We start from the raw sequence: 27,668 nt of genomic DNA on the forward strand, positions 1-27,668 counted from the left end.
TATTTGTTGAATGAAAAGAGCAGGTTGCAAACAACATATCTAGTTTGATTTCCTTATATTGACATGTAGTTATATATACAAACTCTGGTCTACCAGAATGTAAACAACTGGTATGTTTACTACTAGATAGTGTAATTTAGTTATCAAATATATAGACAGTAGAGACACTGAATCCGGGTTTGAATCCTGTTCAGTCACTTAATAACATTGTTCCATAACTACTCTGTGTCTCAGTTTTTTCAGTAAAATGAAGCACTAACTTACATTACCGTGTTACAAGACTCAGATGAGTTTGAAAAGTGATTAACATAGTAAGTGATCAATAAATCTTAGCAGCTATTATCATTTCTGGGGGGTGGGACACCCGGCAGTTTTAACTTTATGCCTTTTATTGGTTGGATTTTTGAAATAAGTGAGTATAAACTTTGGAAGCAACAACAAAAAATGTTTTTAGAGGAGTCTTTTAAATTGGTATGCTTACAGTTTTAACAGGAAACGCCTATTTATTTTGAGCTAAGGTTATTTAAAATTACTCATGAAATGTTTTCTTCAAGAGCTGTTTGCAACTGTATATGCTGATATTTTACCCTATGTTGTATATCAACTTAAAAGGGAATTGAAATCATATTTCACTCTTACGGCTGGAAGGCATGCATAATCACAACAAAGTCTTCCTGGAGAAGCTGCCTGAATTTGCGGCTGCAGTGACATGTTGGTGCGTGACGTCAGTCTGGTGTCAGACTTGGAGAGTGGCAGGCTGGCCTGACAGCCCCAGTGCATTTCCTTAGTGCTGAGTCCCCATAGTGCTCATCTGGGAGCAACTCAGAGACAAAGGAGTTGAGTCTGATTTTTATTCCAGTGTCCTTTTTGCCTGTGGTTAAATGTCTGTTCACAAATGTGATTTTGATGAAGGCTGGTGAGTAATTGTTGTTACTTTTATATATTTATGTATTAGTAACAAATAAATCATGGCTAAAGGAGCGTTAGGACTTTTTTCTCAGTTAATGATCCTGTGGTAAGTAATCGTCTTGTAATCCTACTGCCAGGCACAGTGCCTAGTGCAAAAAAGTTGACATATTCTATATGTTTCTGTAACCGAAGTATTGTGTTTTTGTAAAAATATAAATACTGTCCATCATTGGGTTTTCAAATGACTTGGGCATTTTAATATGTAATCTTCCTCTTAGTCTCTCCTTAATTTAAGCTACATAAATGCACAGTAGTTGCATATTGCTTTCAAGCCTAAAGATTTTAATTACATTTTTATATTTATCTTCTTTATTTTTTAACTTAGAAGAGAAGGTTCTATGTTTTTTTCCTTAAAGAAAACTAAATGAATAATTCTCAGAAATTCCTGTGGAGATGAAAACAGTATTCATTATGTAATGTTCTTATTAGGATATATATTAATACTAGTTTAAACAATTTGTTGAAGCTGCTGTTTATTTATTTAACTTAATTACTTGGACTTTTTCAGTAATGTGATTCAAAAATAGGAATCCTCATTAACCTAAAACTTGAAAACAGTATAATGGTAGGAGATTATTATAGACAACATTTTGACATTTAAAGAAATAAAGTTACTACTGCCATTGGTTATAAAAGCTGGACAACATGCCTTTAAAGATTTATTTCTTATTAACAATATTCATATTTCTTGGAGTTTCACTCTGTATTGATTTAGCTGTTCTGAAGGCATTAATTTAAGGAGTAGATTAGATTGGGAAAGGCTTTTTTTGTATGTAGCTATTTTACTTACAACTTTCTTCTCCACTTTGAGGAGATGGATGATATTATTTTAATTTCATACTACTTATATGGTATAAACTGAAGCCTTTAAAGTCTTTTACATTTTGCCATTTCTGGTATAATTCATTTTATGCGGGTTCGTAGCAGTCTTCTGATTTCAGGGTTTTTTAGAATTTTCCAGCCAAGTTTTCTCTTAAAGAAGAGACACTTTCTACTTTTTGAATCTAGTTGAAGAAAGGGCAATATGGAAAATTCTTACTGTTTTAAATATTTTTACATCAGTTTTCTGAAACAGTAAGACGTCTGTACATATTTTTTGGGTGAATTACATAATTGAGTATTGAAAGGAAATTAAGTCATCTTTTTATATGTGAATGTAAAAAATATCAAATTTGAGGAATTTGCAATCACTGCTTCATATATGACTCCCAGTATACATTATACTTCTGCATTTGGAAGCATAGAAATATAGAAGTAGAGTCTCAAGTTCATTTTATTTGACTTGACGGCCTTAATTCAAGATTCAGTTTTTCCCTTGAGTTGCAAAATTTTAAGCTGGAAGCTGAAAATTCTGCCCAAAGCCAGAAAATTTAACTATATGGAGAACTCATGAATATTTTTATTCCCTTTAAAAATTTATCTTGAACCCACTTAAAATATTTTAACATAGTTTTAAAATAGCCTGTTTTTTAAACTTAATCAGGAAGTTACTGTAGTAACAGTGAATTGTAATATATTCAGTATACATTTTAAACAAAGATGTTTTTGAGGCATTATGACATCAGAGGTCATTGGCCTAAATGCTGCTAAAGTTCAACTGAAGGGAAGGTACTTAAACTTCTTTGTATGAACAGGAAATTAAATCTAGCCAAAAGCAGGGACGGGAGAGGGATGAGCAGAAGCAGGGACAGGGTGGCGGGGGGACGGGGACGACACAACCTGAAATTGACATAAAAATCATACTGAAGTCTAAAACAGTAGAGAATAAAATATTTGTCTGTTTTCTTTTGAATAAGGTATGCTTTAAGGAACTCTTCCCACGAGTTCTAAAGCCTGATGGAAAAGTGTAATTGTGCTGTTCTTTCTTGAAATTTAGCTTAGTAAAACTGAGGTGAAATTGTATTCTTTAAGCTAATAGTCCTGGACCATATATTTGTTGTCTAGCAGTGTGCAGTACAAAACCTTGTGCATCATAGATGCTTAGTAAATACTTGACCATGAGTAAATAAATTGGTTAAGCAAGTTAAATGAACGAGGAGACTCCCTTGATCCTTGTATTGGAGAGATTTCATTTTCACAGATGAAATCCTGCTAGTTATCAAGCCAACTAATAGGGTACCATAGCCTCGAACTCGGTCAGAGATGTGTCTCTGGAGTACAATCCTGCCATCACCATGCCCAGCAGTGGCCACAGGATTCCATTGGTCGCTATACTTACTGTCTCTGCTGTAGGAAGTGGGCTTCTCCTGCCGTTCCTGGTCAGATTTCTGTCCCATTCCCACCTCATCTGTAAGTGAGAAATTTCTCACTTTGGGGATAATGATTTGTTCACTAAATGGAGCCTTAATTAAGTGCTGTGTGCGTCACAGAAGTGCATTGAACCTTTTCAGAGTTAAAAATACATATATTTTTTCTCCTAAGAGTGAAGCAGATAACATGACTTCAAAACTTACATAGTGAATGTTTTATATGTAGGTTTGTTGTTCTCAAAGCCTAGATTTTCTGCCCCATTTCTGTATCCCCTCCTTTCAGACTGTGCTAAATTCTAGCCACATCTGACGGCTGCTAGACTGAGGCTCAGTTCAAATGGCACCCGCTTCTGTGACATCTTCCCTGCTCTTCCCTTGCTAAGCAAGACCAGTCCCGACTTGGCCTCCCCTTTTTATTTTGATTGTGGTTCTGTTACTCTTCCCTGTTTACAAAATCTTTGTTTCATAGAGATATCATTTGACTTGTTAGTAACTGCCTTTTCGTTCTTGCAGTGATTGTTCCGCTAAAGTTCATGCAGTATCAGAATGATTAAACACTGCAATGAAGGAGAGTAAAATTCAGTGATCACTGATTTTTATGTTTAAATTGAGCTATTCTGTCAGTGCAAGTATTGGGAAGAATGTTTCATCGACAATAAAACAACTGGATCTTGAAATTATGTGGTTCTTTATGTGTAAGTTAGAATTAGGTTAACTTTTTAAAGTGGTCTATGATCACACAGAAGAGCTGGTGTTTAAATCAAATTTTTTCTGATTTGTTGTTTGCTTTCTTACTAGTGATATAGTAAACTTCTATTTAATGCATGTTAGGGTAAAACATTGGTAATTGGCATTCATTAGGAGATAGTAGAGTTGCCTGAATTAATGCAGTTCCAGGATGTATGTATGTATGTATATATATACATATATATATTTGAATGCCACATTATTGCTTTTAGATGCTAAGAAGAATATTCGGACTACCACATGTTTCTGAGTTGGAGTTCCACTTAGTTTTATTTTAAAACTCCCATTAGACTTTTGCAAATAAAACTTGTTTATACAAGTGACTGTAATTTCTTAAATCAATCCTCTTTTAAACCACTGTCTATCCCTTTAGCACTTTTTTCCCTTATGTAGTTTTTACAAGTGCTTTTTTTACGTAGATTATTCAATAGCAAACTTTAACTTAGACCAAATTATCAGATTCTTCATTCATTATAGTCATATGCAAACCACTGTGCCTCACATTTAAGACAAAGCAGAGAGCCAGCAACGTTGTAAAGCAAGGGAGGGATACCGTTTTAGTTTTCAAGAACTCTCTCCTAGCACATTCAAGTTTAGCTAATATTTAGTGAGTACCGTGTTAGGTCCAGGTAATGTAGCTTTGTGCTACCAAGTACTTTATTCTTTCAGAAGTCCTGTGGAGTAGGGTTTGTTGTTATTGTTGGGGTTTTGGTTCCCATGTTACAAAACAAAACAAAACAAAACAAAACTTAAGTCTCACTGAAGAGGTTCTTCTAAACAGTAGGGTGCCTTATTAAAATGAGGTGAATCTGAATGCTGTTAAAAAAGAGTCTTGGGGACATAAGAGTCATCACTTAGGGCAGTGATGGAGATGTCTTCCATTGTGTATTCTCATAGGGTGATTTCTGGGTGGCAACCAGAAATGTCACCTTCTTGAATGCTTGGCAGGAAATTACTTTGGTGGGTTAGTGTGTATATTCTAAGAATTATATTTTTGTTCTAACCATTAAGTGCCATCTAACCTTCCCATTTAAAAGCTTCTTAAGAGTCACTCAAATGGCTTACAAGTGAAAGAATTATATAAATCATTTTAGGTATTTTTACTTATAATTTATCAAGTGATCTAAAATGTAACCATGCCGTAACACTCAGAATATGTAGCAGTTATTAATGTGACAGGTACATTTTGTTTATAACTAGCATGGAGTTAATTGAATTATTCTTGCATTACTTGTAAAATTACTTAAAATCTATTAAAAAGTGTTTATAGATTGTAAGTGAATATGTTGGTTTTATTTGAGGTTTTGTTTAAAAGGTGATTTAGAAATTATAAATAACCCAAAACTAGATCAGGTGAATTTTTATGTAAGCCTTGTAGTTTTAATTTTTCTTTATTGTTCCTAATGCTTTCCATCTTGGTACTTGCATCATTACATCATGTTCATATTTTCCCCCTGAGGAAAAAAACAAGATTTTCAGTTCCTTTGGGATGCTTTTGTAAAACTCAGCCTTTACAATTGCTGCTATTTGTACTTAAATTCTTTGGTACCTATAATTGGGAAACGTGAGGCAACATTTATGATTATGTTGTGATAATTCTGAGATCCAAGAGTGGAAAATGATTGTGAAGCCTTAGAGAATAGAAAGATAGAAAAGAAATGGGGAGTCTGAAGTTAAATTGGAATTCAGAAAGGTTTCATTACTGTGCTTCAGATAGACATGGTCTTGGGTTGATGCTAGGCAGTGAGGCGGAAGGAGGCAAGATGAGGAACGGTGAAGGGGGCTGTGTGTCTCTGGTCTGTGGAGGAGGGGAAGGACCTCTAAGGAACGCACAGTGTTCTGTTTTAGTACCCTTGGGCAGAAGCGGTGATGTAGGGCAGGACTGAAAAGCCTCTGGCTGAGATAAGAGCCCAGACGGGGCAGCTGCTGATAGGACACGGCTCAGGCCTTGGGGCTGCCTCTTCCTCATCTTGTCGCTGTGACTTCTGACAACTTTGTAAATGCTGTGAGCCTCAGTTTATTCATTTATAAAGTGTAGATAGTAATACCTCCAAGGGTCTATGCAAGGATCAATTGTCACGTTTTCAGTGCAGGTGTGACAACTGAGTATGTGAGCCGCCCTCACTGTCCTGCGCAAGTGGTAGCGACTGAAGGTGATGATTTTAGTACTTATTGCCGGAAGTGAGGTTGAGCAAGGGACTCACAACTAAGAAATCCTTTCTTTTTTAACCACCCCCGCCCGATAGGAGATGATCCATTTTGTAAATGATGAGAGAAGGAAAGAGAGCAGAAGGTAAAGAGTTAAGACCTTAGGAGATGGTGGGTAAGTGAATCATTGAGGTTTGAGCAGGATGTCTGGAAGCAGTTAGTTCGAAGTTAAAGGCAAATGGCATTTAGAATGAAATGTGGGGAAAGGAAATATATACTTTTCATGTTTTGCAAAAAAAAAAAAATTACAACCTTTAGATTACTAACTCAGTGGTTATTTCTTCACATAACTAAGATTCAAGAACTGAGTCTCTCTCAAGAAAGGCAGGGCACTTGCAGTGTTTTTCTTTTGTTCTTGAAACATTGCCTTTAACTGTAGGCACCGTTTTCCATGCCAGCGTGTTTTCAGTTTAAAAATAAATTGCAGACATCGTCATTTTGATAGTCAGATTTCAACATGACATTTTCTCCTTTTGATTAAAAGAAAAACAAATTAGTTATCTATATAAAACATTAACAGACTTAACATTTAACGGTATTCTAGAAATTACTGTGAACTACCATAGAACCAGTTGATTTAATAACTAAGTCACTGCTACAGACATGTTTTTAAAACCTAATTTGAGACTGTTTGAGTCTCAAAGTGATAAGGCTGGATGATTTCCAGTGATTAACGCTCTTCAGTCTTAAAACAAGCCAGGGAGTGTTACTGTCTGAAAGTGTACTGAAACCAAGGATAAATTGAGAATGTACAGTACTCTGTTTTGTTTCAAGTAGAAGGATACTAAAAACAAGAGTTATCAGTGCACATTTGAGCAGTTGGCTCTATAGTTTCAACCTAATTGAGACATAAATAGCCTCCGTAGTTCCCACATCTCTTCCACCTTGCTTCCATCTAACAACACTGTGAGGATGTGGCACCTTCTATGGGTTGGGCCCTTGTGAGGGCTCCAGTCATGCTATCAGCTTCAGTGCCAGAGCTGCCGGAGGAATTGCCAAACCACTATGATACCCTATTTTTCTTAGACTTAATTAAATCCTTCTTTCTTCCCCATAAGGGAAATGCATGATTCAGAACAAATCATACAAAGGGGTTTGCCTCTGAGTCTAGTAAGAGACAACCAAAATCTCTTCTGTGGAACAATTTTCTAAAACTATGTCTATGTGCATAAGCACAGTGGATAAATCTTCAATGTTATTGCCACAGTTGCACATACAAAACACTGTCTTGTCAGATGTATTCCTCAGAAGAATTATATTGGTTATTGACAACGTTAGTAGCCATTTTGGTATTTCTTACATTTAAAAACAGAATGGATTTTGTATTAAAGCAGTCACTGAAATTATCCATGAAACAAAGGTGTTAAAACATACACACACACTCACACGCAAACAAGTATTTCCACAGGAGAAAGTTGCAATATTAAGAACTATCCAGAACGGCATTTAGTTGGCCAAAACATTAAAAAAAAAAAAAAAAATTCTGACACCAAAAGCAACAAGAACAAAAACAGTGGGATTTGCAAATTATATATCTGATAAGAAGCTAATACCCAAAATATATAAAGAGAACTACGACAACTCAATAGCAACACACACATGCATATAATCCAATTTTAAAATCTTTTTCCCCCTTTTTAAGCCCATAATTTTATTGGGGTTTATGTATGAAATGTGCAATTTTGTGCATTTATTGTGTGGAGGGGGTATTTCATTAGGCATCTCAGTGGCATCCTCCCTTACAAGTCTTCCACTGAGGGAAGACTAGTAATGTGGACTGAACAAAAAGTGCCTGCTTCAGTGACCCTGGAAAGGAGCACAAATACCAGCCTCCACTGTCCTCAGTGTGCTGCCATACAGTTTAAGTTATTCCTCATATAAAACCACCTGCTACTAAGAGTTGACTCAAATTGCTCTGTCACTAAGAGTTGACCCAGCAAATTGCTCTGTTTCCATAACAAGGCTATAGGAGACTCTGGTGTTTTTTTGTTTTGTTTTGTTTTTTAAAATTTTGTTTATTCATTTGACAAAGAGAACGCACAAGCAAGGAGAGGGGCAGAAAGAGAGGGAGAAAAGCAGACTCCCTGCCGAGCTGGGAGCCTGATAGGGGTTGGGGGGCCTCCATCCCAGGACCCTGGGATCATGACCTGAGCTGAAGGCAGACACTTAACTGCCTGAGCCACCCAGACACCCCTCAACTTTGTGGGCTGCTAGAAAGCTTAGTACTGCTTAAAATGGACCAGCTTCATCTAGATTTTCTAGTATAGTTACTTAGATAATGTATTATTTGGTTCACAAGTGAAGATTTGAAAAGGATCAGGTAGAATATGGATATAGTCTGTCTCCAGTAGATGTGTCATTTTTAATTTGTTTTTTATATAATTTGATAGAAACATACCATTTTATACATACACTAATTTATTCACCTTAAGATCTTTTAAAACTAAGTTATTGGGGCGCCTGGGTGGGTCAGTGGGTTAAGGCCTCTGCCTTCAGCTCGGGTCATGATCCCAGAGTCCTGGGATCGAGCCCCGCATCGGGCTCTCTGCTCCGCGGGGAGCCTGCTTCCTCCTCTCTCTCTGCCTGCCTCTCTGCCTAGTTGTGATTTCTCTCTGTCAAATAAATAAAATATTTTCTTTAAAAAACACTAAGTTATTATTGGATGAAGTAGTTTCAAAGAGGCTTTAAATAAGCAGGTCTTGTAAATGGATAGTAATGGTTAGTATATGATAGTAAATGGTTGCATGTCTGGTAATAAATAGCGAAGAGAGCATAATGCCAAAGAACAAGCAATTTGTGTTGCTATTTGTTGATTTCTTGATACCTTTCTAAAAATGGCATTGATTTAGCCCTTTTATCTGGACTCCTGATAGAACATGATCATCAGACTGAGCTAGTGAATATGACCTATTTCCTTCAGCCCTGATCTCTCTGGAATAGCTGAGTCCATTCTTTTTTGCTTTTCTAAGTGTTGTTTGTCACTATTTAAGAACCTTCTCACATATTGCCTTTGCTGGCCTAAAAACACAGCTAATCTTTCTTTGGAACTTTTATATTAGAATTACTTTTCCCCTCTGCCTTTTTGACATATTAGAGGCAGAAGCCTTTACCAGAAATATGAATTACGAGATTACAACTTTATTCCTTTACAATAAATATTGAATATAGTAGCCCTTTCTTATCTGCAGGGAATATGTTCTAAGACCCCTAGCGGATGCCTAAAAGCACGGATAGTACCAAATCCTACGGATACTGTTTTTTCCTATACATACATACCTATGGTAGAGTTTAATTTATAGAGTAGGGCACAGTAAGAGATTAACAATAATTAATAATAAAATAGAGCGGGGCGCCTGGGTGGCTCAGTGGGTTAAGCCGCTGCCTTCGGCTCAGGTCATGATCTCAGGGTCCTGGGATCGAGCCCCGCATCGGGCTCTCTGCTCAGCAGGAAGCCTGCTTCCTCCGCTCGCTCTCTCTCTGCCTGCCTCTCTGCCTACTTGTGATCTTTCTCTGTGTGTCAAATAAATAAAATCTTAAAAAATAATAATAATAATAAAATAGAGCAATTACAGCCGTTTACTGTAATATGGCCTCAGATATTTTGTACTGTCCTCACCCGTGTTCTTGTGATGATGTGAGATGATTAAAATGCCTATGTGATGAGATGAGGGGAGGTGAATGACACAGGTACTGTGACAGAGCATGAGGCTACCAGTGACCTCCTAGGGGATAGGTCAGAAGGATCATCACTGCGGTTAACCGGTTAACCGTGGGCAACTGAAACTCAGAAAGCAAAAAACCATGAATGAGCGCACGGCCTACTGGGTGGGTACTAATTTAAGCTGTTTTAATGTAAACAGTTGACCGAACAGTATTTTAATGACAGTGACATGCTGAAAGTCCTGGAGTTCCAATTAAAATAAGCAACAGTTATCAAGGACTTACTCTGTCTCAGGCGGTGTTTATGCTGTTCACCCTTTTCATCCTCTTAAACATCTCCACCAGAAGGTAAGTTTCATGAAGGCAAAGGTTTTTGTTTTGTTTACTGCTATCCCTGGTACCTAGAGCAGTTCTGGAAAAAGAAACTTGGAACAACCTGTGACCCAGCTTCTGATAGTAAGTTGAGGAAAATAAGACATGGAAAGGTAAATCAGATACCTAGCAGTGAGTCAGGGAGCTCAGATGCAAGCCTAAGTGGTCTGATAATGGAACCTGTGCTCTCAGCAGCCATTATTTCCTGCTACCTCTGTTGTCTCTAGAGAAATACGGGAACCCAAAAAAATAATGAATGTGGCTTATTCAGCAGACTTCATTGTTAGAGGGCTATGATGGTCTAGTGTAGGCTTACTTAACCTCACCCTATGGACATTTTCCTGTGGAAAGCTTTCCTGGCATTTAGTGACATTCTGGCCTCTACTTGCTAGATAGCGCTCCCAGTTGTGATATTCAGAAATATTACCAGACATTTCCAAATGTCCTCCAGGAGATAAAGTCATTCCCAGTTGAGATCTACTGGTCTAGACTTAGAACATTAAAACAGCACAGACAGGGGTGCCCTGCTGGCTCAGTTGGTGGGGCATGCGACTCTTGATATTGGGGTTTTGGGTTAGCCCCCACTGGGTGTAGAGATTATTTAAGAATAAAATCTTGAAAAATATAACATCACAGAAATCTGGAAGTAAGTGTAGATGAATACCTAGTATCATATTTTTTTAAGTTAGGACTTCTGCTATGTCACAGAGTTGAAAGACAAGATGGGAATTAGTTTGTTTTGTGACCATAAGAGTTTTTTTATGTCAAGACTTGAATTTTATCTCTTATTTATAAGGATTCCTCTAGAAACAAATTTATGTAACATCAGACCTTTCCAGTTTTACCTTTTCATTCATGAAAAGTATAAAATCTCTGACAAGGATTTTTTTAAATGGCATCTTTTCTATCAAAGCTTCAAATGTACTTTTAACAGCATAGAAGTATGTTGTTTGTAACTTAATGGTACAGTCAGTTTTGCTGTAACACAACACATATGCTCCTAAAAGTCACCTCACTGTGCAACATCAGGCAACGAAAAACAGGGGGCTTTTGTAGAAAATGATTCGTTAGAAGACTACTCAAAAACTTCATTAGTTACACAAAAAAATAAAGATAGGAAACTAAAAGCCATTTCACAGTTTTACTGTTAAATGGTTAAGAAACACAAAAATACTACAGATACGCTTTGCCTTCAGAAAGACCTGAAGTCTGTATGTGGAAGTGAACATTGGGAGGGTTTCAGCTTGTGAGTTTTGGGGCAGTTTTGGAAGTAGGCATATCTGAAACTGTAAAGATGTATCACTACATGGGAGTGAGTGTGTTTTATAAAACAAGCAATGAGTTAAAGTAGCTGGCAGATAGTGGGGTTGTACAGTTGTATAAGTGGTGTACTTCCTGTGTACACAAACAAGATCACAGACAAAATCATGCATAAACAAACACGGGATTTATGTGATACTCAAGTTATTCCCTAACAAATGAATCACATTGGAGAACTCACTTTTCCACAAGCGTTACAGCAGAGTTGATAACAATCCTGATTTGAATTTTGAGCCCCTTCCAAAAAAGAAAAAAGAAACTTGTGGAGTACAAAAAAGATAGCAGGTGGAGGATGAAAACTTCAGTAGAATTGAAGAAAAGCTGAGAATCGTTGTCTTCCCTACCCTCTCTCCTGGTGCTGAGCAGTCTGTCCTCCTTTGTGCCAATGGCAGTTGGCCCTGACTTGATACTTAAGCAGTGGACCAGCCCCCTCCCACAGTTCCTAGTTAAGATATGTGTATAGCACTAAATATATACATATATGTGTATATATAAAGAATTAGTATATCATGTGTTTAAAGAATTCTGTACATTAACAGAGATGACTTTGTGGAGATTTTTTTTCAATTCTCATTTGGATTTTATTTACGGTGCTTTCACTATTTAGCACTCAGTATTCATTTAACTTGTATTTTTAGTTTCTGTGTATGATTTAGAAATTATTAGGGCACCTGGGTGGCTCATTCAGTTAAGCATCAAACTCTTGATCTCAGCTCAGGTCTTCATTTTAAGGGTAATGAGTTCAAGCCCTGCCTTAGGCTCCATTGCTGGGCATGGAACCTACTTTTAAAAAAAAAAGAAAGGAAGGAAGAAATTTTGTTTACCCTTACCATTACATACTTTAAAATGCAATATTATTATAAAAACTTGTAAATGCCAACGGAAGAAGGAATGATTTTGAAATTTAAAAATATATTTCAAATACAGTTTTAAATATGTAAAACTGCATATAAAAATATACTTGTACAGGAGCAGTAAGAATTGACAGTCCTGTGAGGTGGTAGAAAATTACATTTAAGCAGTTAAGACTGGAATTGATATTTTGGCTTGTCAACTTTTAATTTGTTTTTGATGAAATAATCGAAGACATTGCTGTGAGTTTCCTGTTTGATAAATATGTTGTTTAAATTGATTCTCAGGAGGGCACCTTGGTGGCTCAGTCTGTTAAGCATCTGCCTGTGCTCAGGTCATGATCCCGGGGCCCTGGGATTGAGTCCCACATCCGGCTCCCCACTCAGCCGGGAGCCTGCTTCTCCTGTTCTTCTTTCCCTCTGCCCTGCTGTGTGTGTGTGCTCTCTCATTCTCTCTCTGTCAAATAAATGAAATCTTTAAAAAATAATAATAAATAAATTAGTTCCCAGGAGCCAGATTTTAGGAGTATTTTATAAGACAGAACAAATGAATAAACATTTGAGAGAACTTACTTATTTTATGTTACAGTTATATATAGTGGGAAAAGTTACATCTTTCATTAAAAAAAATACTCTGGTCATAGTTTCATTTTATTGTACTTCTCTGTACTGCTCTTCACAGATAGTGTGATTTTTAACAAATTGAAGGTTTGGGGCAACCCTGCATTGAGTTAATCTTTTGGCAGTATTTTTTCAACAGCAGTTGCCCACATCATGTCTATCACATTTTGGGAATTCTCGTAATATTTCAAACTTTTTCATTATTTTTACATTTGTTAATGGTGATCTGTGATCAGTGATTGTGACTCACTAAAAGCTCAGGTGACAGTATTTTTTAGCAATAAAACGTTTTACATTAAGATATGTACATTTTTTAGGCATAATATTATTGCACACTAAATAGTGTAAACATAACTTTTATATGCACCAGGAAACCAAAAAATTCATGTTTTGAATTTTTTCAAAATGAGAAATTCAAAATTTCTCATTTTACTGCAATATTTGCCTTCAAACAGTCATCTGAAACCAAACCTGCAGTATGTCTAAAATAGGTCTGTAAAAAACTTTCATGTTAGAGTGCCCTTGTAGATTTTATATGAATTTTGTCAATATAATATTAATATTAGGTAAAAGAAAATAGATTGGATACTTTGAAGAAATAAAAGAAGAACATAAATATATTTGTATTTCATATTGATTTTAGTCACTGGTGTTTTAAAATAGAACACTAAGATTTTTACTTAGTTTTAATTTAAAACATTGTGATCTGAAAAGTGCTTTACAATAAAAACATCAATTTAATTGAAAATAACATCCGCTTGGGGAAAAGAATGTGCTCTTTTTTTAACCAGTCATTATTAAATATCTCCATTCCTGTATGTCTTTGTCTAATGGGTACCCATATCTGTTTAATGGTCAGGATGTCAGAGAAGTCTCTTAGCCAGATAATCATTGCAGAGCCATATTGGTATGATTTAAAGCTTCTGGAATATTAGCATTAGAGTCTACTATATTCCTCCTAGGCCAGATGACAGAACATAGGTAAATAATGTAATATATATGGGTTTATTTGCTTTCTTTTTGCAATACACGGGGGTTTTGTTTGTTTTTTAAGAATTTGTGTATTTCTACCACGCAGCCAACACTGGCTTTTTAATGCTTTCAAGGAGAGACTTTAAGGGAAAAAAGGTGCTATTTTTTTATCGTTAAGGTGTCCTAATCCTTATCCCAGGTTACTTTACCCGCCTTTGCCCCCACAGGGTTTTACTCTGTTAAAATCAGAATTTACATACCTCAGTGCGTTCATAGCATTCATCACATCTAGGTACTTCAGTATTTTCCACTTACCTCCAGAGGCTATACTTTCTTAGTTATTCTGTTAATCAGTGTATTGCTTATTACATAAACTGGTATCCCACACGAGACCTTAAGTTTCGACCACTGTACTTTTGTAAATCAGCAAGTTAGAAGGTCACTCACATATCTTTTCTGTAGTGAAAACACCACTCCAAATAAATTTTTAAACCCACCAAATCTTATTACCTCTATTGTATAAAAACAAAACCATCACAAAAAGCTGGTAATTAATAGGAATGCAAGCTGGTGCAGCCACTCTGGAAAACAGCATAGAGGTTCCTCAAAAAGTTAAAAATAGAACTGATGACCCAGCAATTGCACTACTGGGTATTTACCCCAAAGCTACAAATGTAGTGATCCAAAGGGGCACATGCACCCCAATGTTTATAGCAGCAATGTCCACAATAGCCAAGTATAGAAAGAGCCCAGATGTCCATGGACAGATGAAGGAATAAGGATGTCGGGTGTATGTGTATACACACAAAATGGAATATTATGCAGCAATAAAAAAATGAAATCTTGCCATTTGCAACAATGTGGATGGAACTAGAGGCTATTATACTAAGCTAAATAAGTCAATCAGATAAAGACAACTATTGTATGATCTCACTGATAGGAGGAATTTGAGAATCAAGGCAGAGTATCTTAGGGGAAGGGAGGGGAAAAATAAAACAAGATGAAATCAGAGAGGGAGACAAACCGTAAGAGACTCTTAATCATAGGAAACAAACTGAGGGTTGGTAGAGGGGAGGGGAGTGGACTGATGGGGTGGCTGAGTGATGGACATTGGGAAGTATAAGACTGATGAGTCACAGACCTGTACTCCTGAAACAAATAATGCATTATATGTTAATTGATTGAATTTAATTTTTTTAAAAAGGGGGGAAAATCTGATAATTTAGTGATCTTGTAAACTTGATAGACCAATTATCTAAAGGAATAATAGAAACACATTATATTCCACCAATCGTTCTACTCTAACAGTAGTCAATATGTAATATTTTTAAAATTGTGTCTATACCTCTTGTGATTTCAGCTTTATTTCATGGATGAACTTTCAAGTACTGTGTTACCAATAAAAATAATATTAATGGAAGTTAGGCTATAGAAAAGGAATTTAAATATGTAAAGTTTGTGTCTTATGGTTATAGACTTCCTAAAATATAGAGTACATATAATCTCTTAAGATTAACAAAGCAGGGGTGCCTGGGTGGCTCAGTGGGTTAAAGTCTCTGCCTTCGGCTCAGGTCATGGTCCCAGGGTCCTGGGATCAAGCCCTGTATCGGGCTCTCTGCTCAGCAGGCAGCCTGCTTTCCTTCCTCTCTCCCTGGCTGCCTCTCTGCCTACTTGTGATCTCTCTCTGCCGAATAAATAAAACCTTAAAAAAAAAAAAAACGATTAACAAAGCAATATTCAGTTACAACATCTTTAAATTTTTCTCTGTAATGAAAGTAAATTTTCTAAGGCCTGGCACACCAATGATACATCTTCCTTACAGATTGTCTTATTTTATGTTACCCGTGGGAAAAAAATTAATTTACAAATGATGATGTTTGTTATTTAATCTATCAATGTATATTACATATATTTTGACATCTAGTAATTTTGGTTTAGATAATTAGTTTGGGAAATTTCTTTTCCTTCTCATTTCAAGAAGACAGCAGGAGACCTAATCTTATCACTCAACCTAAAAAGAATAGTATTTCTCCAAGAAATAGCCATCCTTAATTGAAAGCAGATTTTTTTCAGCAAAGATAATAAGTAGATTTTTCTTTCTTTCTGTTATTTGTACATTTAAGATTTTCGTTTTCTCCTTCAGATTTTATTTTCTATATTGTACTTAAGTATCATAAAACTCAGCGCCATTACATTATTTATGTAAAGATTCTGTACTAAAACAAAACACCAAAAAATATTGCTCTTCCTGTGGTACTGTTTTTTTATTAGTACCCATATAGTAGTACTTCTAATTTTTTTCTGTATATGAATTTGGCATTAGTTCTCTATAAGTGTGCCTAAATTAAGATACAAAATAATGGAGGCGTAGGTCGTTACTCATACTTATTTGTTGTGTCCCACCTATCAAATGTAAAATGTAATAAGCATGGAGCCAGATCAACCTACCTTTATTTTATAAAATGTGAGAAGAAAGAATTGAGGTCAGGCATGGGGGGTAGGAGGTGCATTTTAACTGTATGGTAAAACTGCAGTAGCATTCATACACAGTGTGTATACGTGGTAGGTAATAGAAAGGGTGTATTTCGGATACTGCATACCTGGGAGGTGTGAATGTCATCCCTTTTGTTCACTAATGTTACAGTAAATCACTGTTTTGCTACCAGAATATTAGAAAAGCATTTCTGATAATAGACATACATACACACATTTCTCTTTTCCGCTTTTCTTTTAGCCACAATGAAAGGAAAGTGACTTGTAAACATCCAGTCACAGGACAGCCATCACAGGACAACTGTATTTTTGTAGTGAATGAACAGTAAGTAAAGAATTCCGTGGAATGCCTTCACTTTGAAGGTCATTAGTATGAGATTGCTCTTATCCATATTTTCAATACAGTGTGGTTTACAGTTTTCTTATCTGGGTATTTGCAGACAAGTGTAGCAGAGAGCCATCTGTTTACGGTGGGTGGTATAGAACATAGTTTAAACTTTCTTTCATGAAGAACGTAATCTCAGAAGCTGTTTTTACAATACAGGCACAGGTAGTAAGCCCAGGAGTCGGAAATTTAAGGTCAGAGAAACTATAAACTTGGTCGAATTATTAAACTAATTTGAGCTCAGTTTTTCTCATCCTTAAATCAGAGAGAGTGGTGATTCTTTCTCAGGATTGTTCTAAGCATCAAATGAAATATGTGTGAAAATACTTTATATGCTGGAACTGTTCACAAAAAAATAGTTCTTAGTATCATTATTGTTTTCAATATTAGAGTAGCTAATCTTATAACTGAAGTTTTAATTTTCCAGTTAGATGACCAAGTAGAATATCTGTAATAATGCTTATTAAAATCAACATGACTTTAACCTATGTTTTGCTTAGGAGAAATGTTAATTTTATTTAAAGTAGTTATAAATATTAAGCTCTGACTCTAGGGCTTATTAAGCTGTAACTAGTATCCAAATAGTTTGAAAAAGTGAGACACCAGCTTTGTTAACTCTCAGGAAGCTTCATTTTAAAACAGTTAACATATACAACAAGTTTTAGCATTCTGACATATTTCCAGGACCGTTGCAACCATGACACCTGAAGAGAAGAAGGAACGACCTATAAGCATGATAAATGAAGCTTCTAACTACAACATGACTTCAGATTATGCGGCGCATCCAATGAGTCCTATAGGCAGAGTAAGTTATTTTGCTTACTGTTGATTTTTGGTAGCTGGTGTAATGGTAGCATCTATTACTAGTACTCTTAATGCACTTAGGATTATAGAATAATAATCATATAACATAATAATAATAATTTCGTTTTTACTCTTACATGAACCTTATTACATTTGAGGGAAATGACTTAAGCAATGGTGTAAAATATAAACTAGTAAGATTAAGTTTTAATAGTTTAATGACTTTTTAAAAAATGTTATAGAGTTCAGATTTTGAATAATTTTGCAAATGTAATGGATGTTTGTTTGAAAAAATGACAATTTATTGAATCAGCTGAAGTTTTAAAAGATGAATGGCATAGAAATCCCTTTTTCTGACTGTTACATACGCCTAGATTGAGTAGACAAACTTTTTTTTTTTAAGATTTATTTATTTATTTTAGAGAGGGAGGGATGGGTAAGGGCATCAGGAGAGAGAATCTCAAGCAGACTCTATGCAAAGCACAAAGCCAGACAACCATGAGATCATGACCTGACCTGCAACCAAGAGTCAGACACTTAATCAACTGTACCACCCAGGTGCCCCTGAGCAGATAGGCTTTTTAAAAAATAAATGTAAAATCCCTTACTGCCAAAGAGAAGCCTTGTGCCAGTGTGCTTGATGACTCTGATATATTTAGAATCCATTATATAAAAAGTGCCATAGTCAAATGGAAATAGAGGTGGGTGGTTTTCCTCTATAATTAGAAAGAAAAATGGTAATTGTTTAATCTATAATCCTAGGATCCTAGATTTTATGTCTATAAAAATTTATAGTTATTGCTTCTTGAACTTTAAACCACAATATTAATATTTTAAATTCAGAATCCTAGTAAGAAAATTCTAACAAACTCTTGGAAAATATGCTACTAAATCTGAATAAATAATTGCCTTGAAGTTGCTTTTCAGTTTTTAAGTTAATGCAAGAGAATCAAGGGATAATAATTAAAATTAATAATATTTTATAATAACTTAAAAAAATACAAAATTTGATGTCTAAAATTATAAAAATTTTAGAGTAATAATTATAAAATTAATAATCAAGGGATTATAATTTAGAAATAATATAGGGGCACTTTAGTGGTGCAGTCGGTTAAGCATCTCTTGGTTTTGACTCAGGGTCCTGAGATCAAGCCCTGCATTGGGCTCCATGTTCATTGTGGAGTCTGCTTGAGATTCTCTCTCTCTCTCTCTCTCTCTCTCTCTCTCTCTTTCTCTGTCCCTCCCACTTGTGCTGTCTCTTTCTTAAAAAAAATAAAAATAAAAATTAATAGTAGAGTAAAATAATTATAATATTAAATTACAGTTATTGTAAAGAAGTGGATAATAGGCAATTATCTATTTTAAATGCCTGTTTTAACATTTTTGTTTTAATCTTAAAATGAGATTTTGTAGAATATTATAAGTTAATGTAAATTTCCAAATAATAGAAGTAATTCTGAATTTTTTTTTAAAGATTTTATTTATTTATTTGACAGAGGGAGATCACAAGTAAGCAGAGAGTCAGGCAGATAGAGAGTAGGAAGCAGGCTCCCTGATGAGAGGAGAGCCTGATGCGGGGCTCAATCCCAGAACCCTGAGACCATGACCTGAGCCAAAGGCAGAGGCTTAACTGAGCCACCCAGGCGCCCTCTGGATTTTTATATAACATAAAATGCTAGTAGGATAATTGAACATTATAGTGCTTCATTAAGCCGCTGCCTTCGGCTCAGGTCATGATCTCGGGGTCCTGGGATCGAGTCCCGCATCGGGCTCTCTGCTCGGCAGGGAACCTGCTTCCCTCTCTCTCTCTCTCTGCCTGCCTCTCTATCTACTTGTGATCTCTCTCTATCAAATAAATAAATAATCTTTTTTAAAAATATATACATATATATATTTTTTTTTTATCAAAATCTAGAGAAATGATAGGTAGGCTGAGGGCCAGCCACATTTATCTGTAAAGAAAGTTGGATCTGAACCTCAAACTTTACACTAAAAATTTTCTAGGTAGATCAGATATAAAAGTGTTAAAAACAAAACTATAAAAACACTGCAAAGAAGAATGGAAGATTTTAAAAAATCAAACAAACTCAGAATGCAGGTGGGCTTTCTAAATATACATAAAACCCACAAATCAAAATAAAAATAATGAGAGACTAAGCCATACATAATCATACATGTATATCTGCAATTCATATAATAATAATACCTTTATAATTAAAGAAGTTCTAGAAATCAATAAGAAGGCTTATAACCTAGTTTTTAAATGGGCAAATTATGTAAAATCACTTCCCAGAAAAGGAAATTTTACTGTTAAGTATATGAAAACAATGTTCAAACTCACTCACAATATGAAAAATGCTAATTAAAATTAAAAAGGCTACAATTTTTCACATTTCTGATTTTCAGAGGTTAAAAAGTTTTCTGGTACAGTACTTTGACAACATTGTGGATAAATAATCATTTTCTTCATGTAATAAGCTCCAAGAATAGTGGAACAGAAATAGTGGAACATACATAGTCATTTGACAAAGGAAAGATATTCCATACCTATTAAAACAGTTATTTTAAATGAATAGATGCACACAGTTGATATTGGTTGCCTCACAAGGTGGGTTTGGGTACCAGAGCCCAGAAGTGAGAAGTAGATGGGTCCTAGTATACCATTTGAGTTTTATACTGTGTTTAAGCATTTATCTGAGAGTAAGCTAAAATTAATCAATAAAACATGCTTTGGGGGAAATGTAGTTGATACTGGGTCTTAATATACTATTATGTACTGATAGAAGTTTCAAAAAACCAAATTCTAATGAAATATGCTAGATTCTAGATAAGTTGAAAAATTAGAAATAATTTGATATCACTTACTTTAATGAGAACTCAAATTCAGCTTCTTTGTTTTTGTTGGTTACCACTACCATTCCTGCCGAAGTAAATCTTCATGCTAAACAAAGCAGTATTTCAGAAGATTGTGTATCCTTACGGACACTTTTTTTTTTTTTTTTAAAGATTTTTTATTTATTTATTTGACAGAGAGAGAGATCACAAGTAGGCAGAGAGGCAGGCAGAGAGAGAGGAGGAAGCAGGCTCCCCGCCGAGCAGAGAGCCCGATGCGGGGCTCGATCCCAGGACCCCAAGATCATGACCTGAGCCGAAGGCAGCGGCCTAATCCACTGAGCCACCCAGGCGTACAGTAAACACCATCTGTCTTGTATCGTTTACGTTCAGAGTTGCCCAAGGAGAAAATGCTACATGACCTTAAGCAGATCCTTCCAGTCTTGTGTTGACTTGATGTGATATGTTTTATATTTTTCTCTTTACATTTGACTTTACACTGTTCACTTTCTATAATTGAAACAACACTATGAAAAGCAGATAGCAGAGCGCCTGGGTGGTTCAGTGGGTTAAGCCTCTGCCTTTGGCTCAGGTTATGATCTCTCAGGGTCCTGGGATTGAGCCCCACATCAGGCTTTCGGCTCTGCAGGGAGCCCGCTTCCCTCTCTCTCTCTCTGCCTGCCTCTCTGCCTGCTTGTGATCTCTCTCTGTCAAATAAACAAATAAAAAATCTTTTAAAAATAAATAAATAAATAAAAGCAGATAGCAAGCAAAAAAAATCTACTTTTCATTAATTCTTAAAGATTTGTTCATTTTTACTCAGGGTTTATTCCGTTTATATAGCAGGTAGGACAAAATACTGCCATATATTGTACCTTTTTCTTTTCTTTTCTTTTCTTTTTATGATTTATTTATTTATTTTGAGAGAGAGAGAGAGAATCCTCAGGGAGACTCCCCCACTGAGCAAGGAGCCCAATACAGGGCTCAATCCCAGGATCCTGAGATCATGACCTTAGCTGCAGACAATGTTCATTGCCCTAACCGAGAGGCTCTTGGTTTCAGCTCAGGTCGTGATCTCAGAGTCAAGGGATCAAACCACCGGATAGGCTCCACACCGGGCTTGGAGTGTGCAGGGGATCCTCTCTCTCCTCCCTCTGCCTCTCCACCCCACTCCACCCCCCTCTACCCCAACTTGTGTGCGTGCATGGGCGCTCTACTCTCTCTCTTCCTCTCTTAAAAAGAAAAAATTGCATGTCCCAATTTTAAAGGACAGACTGTAAAACTTGTGATTCTTTGTAATATCCTAGGTGAAAAATTCTTTGTGAATTCTTACACTTGAAACAAGGAAGTCCTCAAAGGCAGAATTGCTATAATTCACCTAAAAAGATTAAGTCCTGCAAGTTTCAGAGAAATCTGAAGAGATAAAACTATGAAGATGAAATAGAAATACCTACACATTAATAACACATTTTTTGTTTTGCTTTTTTCTATTTAGACTTCACGGGCTTCAAAAAAAGTTCACAATTTTGGAAAGAGATCGAATTCAATTAAGAGGAACCCTAATGCACCTGTGGTCAGACGAGGTTGGCTTTATAAACAGGTATTTTTTGTTATTTTCTATTTGATGTGAAAGAAAGATGGAATCGAGAGACGTTTTCAGGGTCACCTGGGTGGCTCAGTGGGTTAAAGCCTCTGCCTTCAGCTCAGGTCATGACCTCAGGGTTCTGGGATCGAGCCCCGAGTCGGGCTCTCTGCTCAGCGGAGAGCCTGGTCCTCCTCTCTCTCTGCCTGCCTCCTGCCTACTTGTGATCTCTGTCAAATAAATAAATCTTTTTTAGAGAGAGAGAGAGAGACCTTTTCAGCTGAGTATACCTAAGACAGTTACATAAAATGGAGAAAGAACTGAAGAGTAATGATCCACATTCTCTTTATTACCACTGAAGAAGACCATTAGGGGAACAGTAAAGAAGGAAAAGATAATGGTTACTTAGAATAGAGATAGTGTGTGTTTGTTACAGTATTGATAGATTTGAAATTAAACATGCTATGTGAACATGTTAGCAATAATATGCTAAAATTATCCAGGCAGAAACATTTTTTAAATGGGGGAAAAAACATACAGAGGTATTGTTCATTTTTCTATTTATATAAAATCATTAAATATGTAAATTATATTCTTCTTTGCTTTAATTTACAGAGAGATCTGATCATAATTGAGATTTTTCAGATTTTTCTCAAATTTCTGTTCTTAGGCTCTCAAGACTACTCTTAGCATGGTTCAGTCTCAGACACCCTAATAAGTTGGGGGTGTATATTGTTCTGCTGTTTGGAAAATCTGGTAACTAAGCTTTTTTGGAGCCTTGCCATTACTTTGAGAATTAGTAAGAATATATGTACATTGATTATCCAGCATCTACTTTTACTGCTCAGAGGCTGTTTTCTTTTTTACTTTCTGGTTTGCAGCTGAGTTTCCAAGTTAAGTGACCACGAGATAATTGAGATGATGTACTGGCATTCAGGACCTTTGTCTTTGTTCTACCTCTGATTCTACATGTATATAGATGATACAAAGGGAGTTAAATATTAGGTCATTGATGGTGCTAATTATTCAGTCAAATATTGCCAATAGCTTTCAGATTACTTAATAATTATAGTCACGGAAATTCATAATGAAATTGTTATGCAACGTTCATTAGACATTATTCCATCTGAAAGTTGGGGTGACAACTAAACACATACTGATAGAGGGCCCTCTTAAAATCCAGAGAATTCCCAGTCATTCAAGCAAAACAGTTTTGCCAGTGTCCACTGAGTTGATAATGTAACTTGAATACCAATTTTTAATTTTTATTTTGAAATCATCTATATTTTAACTATATGACATTTAAATTTATCCAAACTGAAAAAAAAATTTTTTTTTATATATTTTATTTCTTTATTTGAGAGAGCGTGCTGGAGAGAGAGCATGGGTGGGGAGGAGCTGCCGGGAGAGGGAGAAGTTAGACTCCCCACTGAGTAGGAAGCCTGCCTGATAGAGGGCTTAATTTCAGGACCCCAGGATCATGACCTGAGCCGAAGGCAGCAGCTTAATCAACTGAGCCACCGAGGTGTCAGTGAAAGATTTTTTTTTTAGCTAGTCTTTCTAATAAGTCCAAATTATGTTCAGATAGCTTAGCATAATATTAAGCCTATAGAGGATATGGGACTTCTTTAAAATGATTTTTGTTCTCGTTTCTTGATCCCTTGATTAATTTATATTGGAAAAGTGTTACCAATGAGTTTCTCTCCCATGAGTGTTTCTTTTATTATAGATATGTGACCTATAGAGAGTTTGCAGTCACTCAAAAGTCTAAACTTTTTAATTATTTGTATTAATATTATTGGGAATTAAAAATACCGTATACCATAAAAAAAAAATTTTTTTTTTGGTCCTTTGATGTAACTGTCAATTTTAAGGACAGATCTTTTGTTTTGAGATTTTTACCTATATAATTGAAGTTCTGAAGTCATATTTAGGTGGTTATAACTAGAAATAAATAAAAAATATTAACGCACATCCAAACTGGCCTCTCTCTTGCCTTGTGTGTATATGTTTCATTTTCTTTTGCAGTTTTGCTTTATTGCATGGGGGAAGGTAATTTTTATTAAAATTATAATTTTGTTTGAGCTTGGCATTTTTATTAACTGAATTACTTAAAAGAAGGCACTCTTTCTTGCAGGATGAACAAAACCCAAACTATCCATGTAGGAAGAAAAAAAATGTTGGTGACATATATTTGTATGCTAAGAGTCCTTTATTCCTAGTCTTTTTAAATCGTATTACCTTTGGGATGATTTCAAATCACATATTTTTCTTGTTGTTGAAGATTAATATATTTGTTAAATCTGGTTTACCAGAATATGTACAATGTTGCATAGTTACATTATCCCCATGTTAACAGAGGTGTGTTCAGAAAAGTGAATTTCAAATTGCTTACAAATATGAAGCGGAATCAGTTTGCTTCAAAAGTGTTTTTCATGTGAGAGTATGACTTTTCAGAGATGTGTATACTTGGGAATACCTTCATGTTCACGTGACCCAAGTCTCTAGAAAACTGCCTCCATATTTTGGCTTTTTAGTTAGGTTTCTCTCTAGCCTATATTACATGCATCTTGTCCTAAAAGGTTATTTTAAATAAATGCATCAGGAAGGAATTTGAATTTTCTGAAATTTAAAAAAAAAACCTTTAATATGCTGATTTAATTTAGGACAGTACTGGCATGAAGCTGTGGAAGAAACGCTGGTTCGTGCTTTCTGACCTCTGCCTCTTTTATTATAGAGGTAAGTTTCCCAAAAACTGTCTTTAGTGTATTATCTCATAATTGCAACAGAATATGTTAAATAGTGGGTACTTTTTTAAAGAAAAAAAACAATTCTTTGGTTGTTTTATTATCAACAAACAATATCAAGAAAACCTTTTCTTCATCCATATATAATACTGAGCAGTTGAGGTAGGCCTGAAAAACAGTATAGTGCTTCAAGCAGATTAGTCTTGAGTTGTGGTCTGATTTCTATAGTTTGATCGTGTGAATCTTATTTATGCTTTTTGTAAATAGCATATCAGTCTTCCCTTTGTAATGTTATCCTTGAATTCAGTGCCTAACAGATTAAAGTCATTAGTGTGATGAGATTCTTCTAATGCATCAGCTTTGTTAGATCCAGCTGTTGATTGATTGAACACACCATACTCCCCAGCAGACGTCTGGAGAGTATCAGAGATTACTCTGATGTATTGGCAAATCTTTTTTTAAACTACAAAGAAATGTACTTACCATGATCTCTATCCTCCTTTTTTAAACTATGACAACCTCCCTGAGACATGAAGAAAATTGTGTAAGGGATATATACCAGGCTGTTAATGTTGGTGTAGAGGAAATAAAGGTATTATCTCAGGTATGGGGACATAGTCTTCATTTCTCCTATATGGACATCATAAACTCCTTGTTTAAATATGTTTTCTTGTTAATAAGTTATTGATGGACGCAGTTTTAGAGCCAAGTCCAGGGAAATCTCTGCTCTGTGCTATATGGATCTGTTAGATGTTACATGGTTCGTACCTAACAAAGAAAAGTCTGCATAGGCTGTGCTCTCCATAGAAATCTGCTTCGGCTGTAATATAAAATCATGAATCTGGACAGTAACTCTTTCCTTCCTACTTTAAAGTTCGGTTGGAAACAGTCACTCAAGAATTAGAGTGTCAAAGCTTGTTTAATAACATAACTTTTCTAGTTAAGTATTTCACAAGATATAACAGGATTTTAGAACTGATTAACAACTTTAAAGTTTGTGATTATACCCAAGAAGTGTGATGAAATTCTGTGGTCATCTATCAGAGCAATATAATGCATCTTAACCTTCCAATCTGAAATTACTAGAATGGTATTCATCTATTTTTCCCCCCGCTGCAAACTGTGGTTGAGAAATACTGCTGAGTCAGAATCAACCAAACCTATAAAATTTCATTTTGTCATAGAGATGTTGGTCAGGCAGCAATTGTGGTATTATCTTTAGTTTAAGTGCCAACCATACTCTACAATTTTCCTTAAAAATTCCTTTAAAATTTTCCTACCATTTTTCTACTCTTTCAGAAAGTAGGAGTTATATATAACTCAGGCGTTATTTCTAAGCTTATAGTTTGTACTTCTCTCTTTTATAGTTTATAGTCTACTTAGAGCTTTAAACAAGAACAGGAAAATATTTATTACTATTCTCATATAAAATTCCTTAATGTTAATTAACAACAAAAAGAACACTGGATTCCTTATAACTTGCTGTTGTTGCTCATGGAAGGGTACTGCTTAATTAAAATAGAATAACTTTTAGCCTAATTCTAAAAATGTAAGTGTTGAGTTCAGAAGCCTTACTGAATGTAAGATTCCATATTATTATTAACCAGGTGCATTTTATACTCAGTATATTTATTAATTTTAGTATGGTTTGCCAGACAGGAGCAGTGTAAAAGGAAAACATCATTTAACTCACATCTGCACTTCAGATGGTTGGCAATGAGTAGATTATACACTTTCACTATTTTATCAACAGGAATTGTCAAATTTGAAATAAAAACTACCAGATTTTAGTGAGATGATCATAATACTGTGCATTTTTTTGAGCATTTACCATATGCTGAGCATGTAACATAGATGATGTATTTCATCTGTTCCTTATAGCCATTTAACAAGGTAGGAGATCTTACTTTGCCTGTTCACGCAAGAGAACCCTCACGGGCAGTGAGGTCATATTGTTTGCCTGAGGTCTCACAACTAGCAAATGTCAGAGCCAGAATCTAGACCTAGGCACTTCTCTGAACCACAGGATTTTTCCTTATACGGATTTCTTCTCTTAACCTGCTGAATATAGCAGCCCCCCATTCATTTCTTCTGCATCTTTCCAAGTGTCTAGTATACTGATGTACACAGTGCACTGTCAACATTTTTTGACAAATCAGCCCACATTTCACAGATATGGAAAGTAAGACAAAATAAGTGACTTGCTGTTTTTTACAGTAGGTTAGCGGCCAATACCAGATGGAAGCTCAAGTTTCCACTGTTCCTTGCAAAGTAGCGGGCATATTAGGACAGAACACTTCGATTGCTCTATTTTACAGTCTGTCTACTGACAATACTTATTATGGGATTTAATTCATTCAGCAAATATTTATTGAGCAGGACCTGCTTCATTCCAGTTTCTGTCAAAACAGTGGAAGAAAGTTCTCATGAAGCTTCACTCTAGAGGAATCAGGGAGACAGTAAATAAATTCAAACAAATAAACGATCCGATGATAAGTGCTTTTAGGAAAATAAGGTCATCGTATGAAGGACACGCATGGAGGAAAGATTTCTTTGGATCAGTTCTCTGAGCGTATTTTTTAGACAGCAAGGTCTGAATGACAAAGAAAAGCCAGATGAGTATAGTATTCAGGCAGGGGAGCAATAGTGCAAAGGCTCTGAGGTTAGGAAAGTGAAACAATGAAAGAGAAGAAGGAAACCATTGTACCCAGCTAGAGGGCTGGCGAGAGGGAGGCAGGTGGGAGGAATGAAGATTGCACCAGTGTCAGATTCTACTAGAATTTCAATTCTACATTCTTAACAATCCAATTGTAAGGAAACAATTGGATGTTTTTCGGTATATAAGTGATATGCTTT

The 27,668-nt window shown here is 35.6% G+C and overlaps 1 protein-coding gene across 19 annotated transcripts in view; it reads left to right on the forward strand.

Moving 5' to 3' along the window:
- PLEKHA5 (pleckstrin homology domain containing A5) overlaps positions 1 to 27,668 on the forward strand; it is a 238,784-nt gene that overhangs the window by 124,058 nt on the left and 87,058 nt on the right. For 17 of the 19 annotated variants that reach the window (XR_006819609.1, XM_046011551.1, XM_046011550.1 and 14 more), the window contains exons 4-7: positions 16,704 to 16,787; positions 17,532 to 17,652; positions 21,979 to 22,083; positions 24,732 to 24,804. Coding sequence is in view for 16 of the 19 variants with exons in the window: in XM_046011551.1 (XP_045867507.1) it covers positions 16,704 to 16,787; positions 17,532 to 17,652; positions 21,979 to 22,083; positions 24,732 to 24,804 (383 nt within the window). In the remaining 3 variants the exon portion in view is untranslated. Of the gene's footprint in view, positions 1 to 16,703; positions 16,789 to 17,531; positions 17,653 to 21,978; positions 22,084 to 24,731; positions 24,805 to 27,668 lie in introns of those variants that run through there. The other 2 variants (XR_006819610.1, XM_046011553.1) reach the window with 2 other exon arrangements.

The sequence above is a fragment of the Meles meles genome, chromosome 7, assembly GCF_922984935.1.
Source record: "Meles meles chromosome 7, mMelMel3.1 paternal haplotype, whole genome shotgun sequence".
Classification (NCBI taxonomy): domain Eukaryota; kingdom Metazoa; phylum Chordata; class Mammalia; order Carnivora; family Mustelidae; genus Meles; species Meles meles.